The sequence below is a fragment of the Rhodnius prolixus genome, unplaced genomic scaffold (assembly GCF_049639745.1).
Source record: "Rhodnius prolixus isolate KJV_2025 unplaced genomic scaffold, Rpr scaffold_4, whole genome shotgun sequence".
Lineage (NCBI taxonomy): Eukaryota > Metazoa > Arthropoda > Insecta > Hemiptera > Reduviidae > Rhodnius > Rhodnius prolixus.
The window spans coordinates 19581068-19588029 of record NW_027411614.1 but is presented as its reverse complement, the minus strand read 5'-3'; the positions used below and the strand labels follow the sequence as shown (position 1 = coordinate 19588029).

The 6962-nt window shown below is 31.1% G+C and overlaps 1 protein-coding gene across 1 annotated transcript; it reads left to right on the top strand.

Moving 5' to 3' along the window:
• The first annotated feature begins 405 nt into the window (after positions 1-405).
• Positions 406-3233, top strand: LOC141455382 (transcription factor Sox-2-like). Its single transcript, XM_074130405.1, has one exon. The coding sequence runs from the start codon at positions 647-649 to the stop codon at positions 1772-1774; it is 1128 nt and encodes a 375-aa protein (XP_073986506.1). The 5' UTR covers positions 406-646; the 3' UTR covers positions 1775-3233.
• Positions 3234-6962: the final 3729 nt, after the last annotated feature.

Sequence of the window (6962 nt, the reverse complement as noted above, 5' to 3'; positions counted from 1 at the left end):
TAATTTTCTGTTTTAAACATTATTGGAATATTTCTCATTATACTGAGGAAATATTTACTTACTAAACAAGTTTCAATACATAATTCATATTAGTTATTTATATAACAAAGATTGAGTAAATCCGTAAGATATAAAGGTTTAATAAAGTTAATTTGATACTTTGCTTGTAATATTTGTGTGTATGTAGTAAGTTGGAAATAGTTGTTAGCCAACAAGTTGAAGAATTCGTTTACCTGGCGCGGTGCGCGCGCGTACACACCACTGTGTACAGTGGTGGAGGTAAGGGCAGAGAGGGAGTGAGGCGGGGCTTAAGTGTGACGTAGCGGGCAGGGGGGCGCTGATTGGCTGTTGGCAAACATGGCAGCTGGCACGTCAATCAATACGAGCTTGGCTGGGCTGTAGTGGGGGCACAGTTGGTTGCCTGGCCAGTGAAGGCATTAGCGTGGCATTCAGTGTGTAGCCTGTAGTCCGCGAGCACACCTGTGCTTCATACAGTTCATAAAGAGCGTAGTGTTTATTAGTGTTTTTTGTTAAGTTATTTTATTTTATTTTCTCTGATTTGAATGAAAGTTAACGTTAACTGAAGTGCAGGCCAGTTTTAAAAGTGTGTACCTTAGCCAAACTGTACTCCCACAGAGAAGAGGATATGTTAACTATGGAGACGGATTTAAAAGGGGCCTTGATGGCCCCTCATCATCACGGCCATCCAGTATCATCTTATGGTAGTCTAGGCTCTTTGGTACATGGAAATGTTATGGGACAACCACCTCCACCGCCACCACAGTCTTTACACCAACAACATCCACAATTAGTCCAACAACATCCACATCATCCACAAGCACCCAACAACAACAACAATACAAGTAAGAACAACAATATGGATAGAGTTAAAAGGCCAATGAATGCATTTATGGTCTGGTCTAGAGGTCAGAGGCGTAAAATGGCTCAAGAAAATCCAAAAATGCATAATTCAGAAATATCTAAAAGGTTGGGTGCCGAGTGGAAACTATTAAGTGAATCAGAAAAACGACCATTTATAGATGAAGCAAAACGGCTGCGAGCTGTCCACATGAAAGAGCATCCAGATTACAAGTATAGGCCACGAAGAAAGACGAAGACTTTAATGAAAAAGGACAAATATCCATTGACCACAGGTTCGCTAATACCAAATAATAGTGTAGACCCTGCACGTTCATCAGCTAACAACACCGGGGTACAACAAGTAGTGAGTAGAGATATGTACCAAATGCCAAATGGATATATGCCTAACGGATACATGATGCCAGACCCGTCAGCCTACCAACAGCACACAGCCTACAGTAGCCACATGGCCAGTGGATATCCCAGGTATGATATGAGTCAGATGCATCCTGGTTCCTATATGAATGGCGGTTCTTACAGTATGTACGGCTCGGCTGGCACGCCAACAGGCGGTTCAGCGTCTCCATATCATTCGTCTTTACAACAGAACAGCCCAGGCGGTAGTAGTATTAAATCAGAACCAGTGTCACCATCGTCCGGAGGTATACACACGCCGACACCACAACCATTGGGTGGCCCAGGTTCAAACGGGGTTGGCGGGGGCGGCATTAAACGTGAATACGGCCCGCCAACCGGTACGGGCGATCTAAGGCAAATGATATCAATGTACCTGCCGACGGATCCAAATTCTGTGGTCGATCCGCATCAACAAAATCCAAGGCTCGCTGTTTCACATTTACACGCTGGATACCAATCCGCCTCGCCGGATCCAATGCCATTAACACACATGTAGGGTCAGGATTGCCGCTTTCAGCAACACTATGATTATACGTTGTGATGAAAAACATCTTCCATTGTGCCAATTTGCCTGTAAGCGGCTAACGTCTACTCAAATTGTGTACATAGTTTATAGAGATTTAAATACATAAATGAATATATAAATATAATCGGACGAATCCTAGTGTCGGAGGGTTATACAAAATTATGAAAAAGATACAAACAAACCACTAAAGATTTGGTACGATAGCCCATATTTCTGTTCTCGGCCAACGAATCAGCTTGAGCATTCAAAATTGATGGTAAATATTGACTATTTTCCTTTATTTTTTACCTAATTTTTATTGCTCTATTCTCTGCTTACATCGCGTCGGTTTATAGAGGTTTTGGTGGACAATATATAAATCACTATTAAACCAGTTAATGAATTTCAATCCGCTGTTTGGTGGTTTACTAATATCTTTAAATAATAAATAAATTAATAACGGACATTTTATTATTTGAATGGCTCAATGACACTAGGAAGATGTAAATAATTATCGTGTAAGTTATATATATATAAATAAACAAAATTATATATATATTTAGTAAATCCATTTTAAAGAAAATTAATTCAGGCCATGTTTTCAATTTTCTTAAAGCCCAGTTATGTATTTTGAAAAATTTTTTAAGTGCACCCAGCTTTAAACAAAATTTAGTACAAATATTTAGCTAAAGACTAAACTATGTTTTAATAATAACTTTCTATTTCTTCTTTTTTTTTAAGAAAACAAAACCAAATTTTGTCCCGGTGTGAATTTGTTTAAATCGGCTTGATTTTATTTTTTTTTAAAAACCTTTAATTATAATCTTTTAAATTATCCTATGGAATTAAAGAACAAACAAATAGGAATGTTAAATTTATATAAAAACTTTACCATAACACACACTTGGCCTTTTTGTTTATAATACTATTTTATAAAGGAAAGTTGATTCGGGCAAACAAAATAAGTATACGAACTTGTTTATAAGAGATAAATTTCTGTTGTTCATTGATTGTAAAATGTTCTATTATTATTATTATTATTTTTATTATTAAATAATAATTTGACTTGTCATTTTTTTTATATTTTGAAAAAGAATGTACCGTTACGTTTTTTCCTTGTTAATTAAAACAACCAATGACAACATTTAAAGAGATTTAACTTGTGATTTCTTTTTTTTTTGTTTGTGTATTTATTTTCAATTTTTAAGAAAACTACGTTGTGTATAGTGTATAATTTGGCTGTAAAAATTTTAAAAAATCTCGTAAACAAAATAAAATACATTGACGACAAATACTTGTTATTTGAATTTAATTTTCAAGAACTTAACTATAAAGAAATTTTTATTAAAAATGTACAAAATCAAATTTCCTATTGCTATTTTATGTACAGTGAGTGTCAATATAGTCAGTGGCTATAATATGTGAATATATTATATATATACATAAGTTTATATAATGTGTCTTATTTATTTATTTCATTATTTTAAATTTTAGTATCCCTTATCTTTTATCATTAATTTTTTTTGGTTTTCGTTTCTAATTTGAAGATTTCAATGGTAGTATAAATAGTAAAGCGTATTTGGAGAAATATTTCATTCTCATTTTATCTCTGATCTTTTAGATCCATATTACGGGAATGGAAAGAATATTTGACATATATTTTAACTTGAAAAGATTTTTAAAAAAATCATGGAAATTTGTATTTAAATTCTGTCGCGCGTTTATTGAGAAATGGAAAGAACCTTTAGTGGATTGGTACGCCTGTTAGGGATTTGTCGGCTGTACTATAGCAGGGAGCTTGAAGATGTACTATGTTTGTAACATCGGAACTTATACTCAGTTTCGAACTAAGTAGTTCAAACTTAAATGTGTATTTACAGGGAAGTGTTTTCTTTTTTTTCTACAGCTCCAAAGATTTTTCTGCACTATAGTCAAGGTAACAAAATATGGATTAACACTATAAATTTAGTTGGCAACTTATTCCAAAGAAAATTGAACAAACCGTAATCCAAATTGTCCATAATTAATGAGAAATAACTCTAAAAATTCTCTTAAAATAATACAATATAATTTTAAATACTTTAAAATCAATTAAAATCGCGAATTTAAGAAAACTACATTAAAAAATAATAATTGAACGGCTTAAACTTAAAAATTCTTGAAGACCTAGTAGCCGTAACTTAATACAAAATTTGTACACTTATCAAATCTCCTAATTTTAAACTATAATCTTATATTCAGCAAATTGAACTAAATAGAAAACATTTCGTTCTCTTAAAAAAATGTTAAAATACTCGGAATAAAAGAATTAAACATCGGTAATATGTGTATCTCTCAATAAAATGTTCAATTAAAATTACTCTCCATAAAACTATTTTTACTAATTAACTTTTAATAAAACTTTAAATTATTTTAAAGAATGAAACATTCAACAAAAATCGAATGTTAATACAAATTTTGTCAAAAAAGAAATAGCTTAAAAATAAAATTTGAGACTAACACAATTTTACCGATTGCAATAAATATTGAAGAACGAACTTACTTGATGTTTAAAAATTTGGGCTCAAATTATCGCTTTAAATTAAAAGTTGCAACCATTTTCTGATTATAAAATTTCAGAAAATATACTTATTATCTTCTCATTTTAGGTGAAAATATTTTCACGAAAACTATAACTTTGCTGAAGAATAAGCTTAACAAAAATAAAGACAAAGATAATGTTTAAACCTTGAAAATGGTTATTCTAGTTTTTCAAAAAAGGATATAAAAACTGATTTGGCTATACTGTCCTGATTTACCTAAGAGATTAATATGTAATTGCGTTAAGTTCGAAGATTTTTTTATGTTTTACTTAATTTTATTTTAAATGATTCTCTAATTAAAAAGTACAAATTAAATGAACTTTTTTTTGTTCGATCTTTCTTAGTTAATTTTATTTATTTAATAGAAGATCTAAAACATAAACATGACAGTTATAATTTATTTGAGACGTCAGTAGGCGATAAATAATAACGTGCAGCGTTGATGCAGTATATCATGTAGATAAATCTCTGGTAGGTTAGCCTCCCCATTTGGTTTGGTTCCCTCCTTTAGTAGCGGGCTTTTCAAGCAGGGGGAAAGTAGGTTGCATTATTTGCAAAGGGGTATTTTTTTTTTTGTTGTTAGTAGTTACTATATGATTGAGGGGTGGCCATAGAGATGGGCGAGGTTTACCATTATGATGGGAACTTGGTGCTTACATGTTTACCATGCCACTTCCACTCTTACCACACACCTGGCATTAGCCAATATCTATCTCTGCAGCCTAACTGTCTAGATTTTCTAGCTACTTAAATTTCAGTTTACTTTATTTAATCAAAATAAATTATTATACATACTTATTATTGAAAGAATTTAAGTCTCTTTAATAAGTAAATAATTTCGGTTAATTTATTAGATTATTAGAGATTTTATGCTGGTGATTATGGTTATTATAAGCTAATTCAGCGAAATGGGATAACAGATAAGACCAAGGAATCTATAAGGGGTTGTAGAGGACATGGATGAACAAATTCTGCTCAAGCAGGAATAAACATGTCTTGAGTTAGAGTGATGTTGAGAATCTCTTCACAATATTATGATGGTAAATCTTTGTAAATCCTGATAAGTTTAAGCAGATTATTTATTTATTTTATTTAAGTAAAAATACATTTATTTATTTTTTCTCTCTACATTCACTTTAAGTAACAATAAATTCGTTCGAATCGTTGGTAGTTATCAAGAGCGAAGTGTTTTTATAAAAATAAGCCTCCATTAGTTTTAGACGTAAAACTTGAACGAAAAAATAGGCGTTATTTTAGACTTTTTCTAGACAATTTCTTTATCTATGTTTTTAAACATCTACTTACTCTGTAAGCGCAATTACTTTTAATCTTTCAAAGGCACACCCTTAGCACAATTTATAATAAATAACATGAAATTGTAATTTTTCTGTTATAATGCGCTTGTAAATGGTTATAGGTCATCAATTTCATGGCAATAACTTACCACTGACCAATATATTTGCTGGAGAATCATAGATTTCCATTTTCTGGCCATTGATTTTGTGTACTAAAAAGAATGGTTCCATAGTTTAAACTGTAAACAATAGGTTTTCTGTAAGTCTTTGGCATTACAAGACACTTCTGCATCTATTTCATCCGATTAAAATATTGAATGTAGATCTGAAAGAGAGACGTTACCATCGGGTGCCAGGTAATGAATTTCGTTTCCTGCCAACAGTAGCAGCATCGTCGCACAACACTAGATCCACTTCCTTGCTATTTAAAAGTAGTTCTACATTTAGCCAATACAATTCGATTATAATATATTTTATTCTGTTTAGGGGAAATAATTATGGAATAAATTAATAGCTAGATAATGTATTTTATTTGTATTATTTATTATTATTATTTATGTAGGGACATAATAAGATACGGATTATTATAAACGGTTGTTTTCAATTTAATAATTGATAAATTTGTATTCTTTTAGGTAATTTTTGAACCCTAATTATTGCAATATTAAGTTGTCGTCCGTTAAAAAAATAAAACAATTCATTTTGATGAATTAAAAAATTTCTACTCGTGACAAGACTTTATCTGAGCGTAGGTTTACGAATCGCAATCTGCATTTTTTAACGAGGCTAAATTGCGTCACATATTCTCCACCGAAAATATCGATATAATTATAAAATATAAATCATGAAGGAAATCTTGAGATGATCCACTGGAATTAAAGTTCATAGAATAGTAATTTTGTAGCTTCTTTTACAACAACAAATTTAATTTTTTAGTAGTTAGTAAATGCAAATAGAAACTATAATTGCCTGGTTATTGACGTGTTAACATAAATTAAATAATCGAGTTATTAAAGAGTATTCAAAAAAGTTAAGTTACGAATCTTTAATTAAATTTTAAAACACTAAAGAAAAAAAAAAAAAAAGAAGAAGCTTAAACGTTCTGCTAAGTAGAACATAACTTTATAAAGCTACTGTATAATACACAAGTTACGCTAAAGAAAATAAAAGAAATAATTATTATAATTTAGTGTTTTATTATGTATTTGAGATAAATGGATGGATATAATAGGATTATTTACATTTTAACAGCCCTAATTGAGCTGTAATGACAGACTCTTTGAATATTATTATTAATGAAGT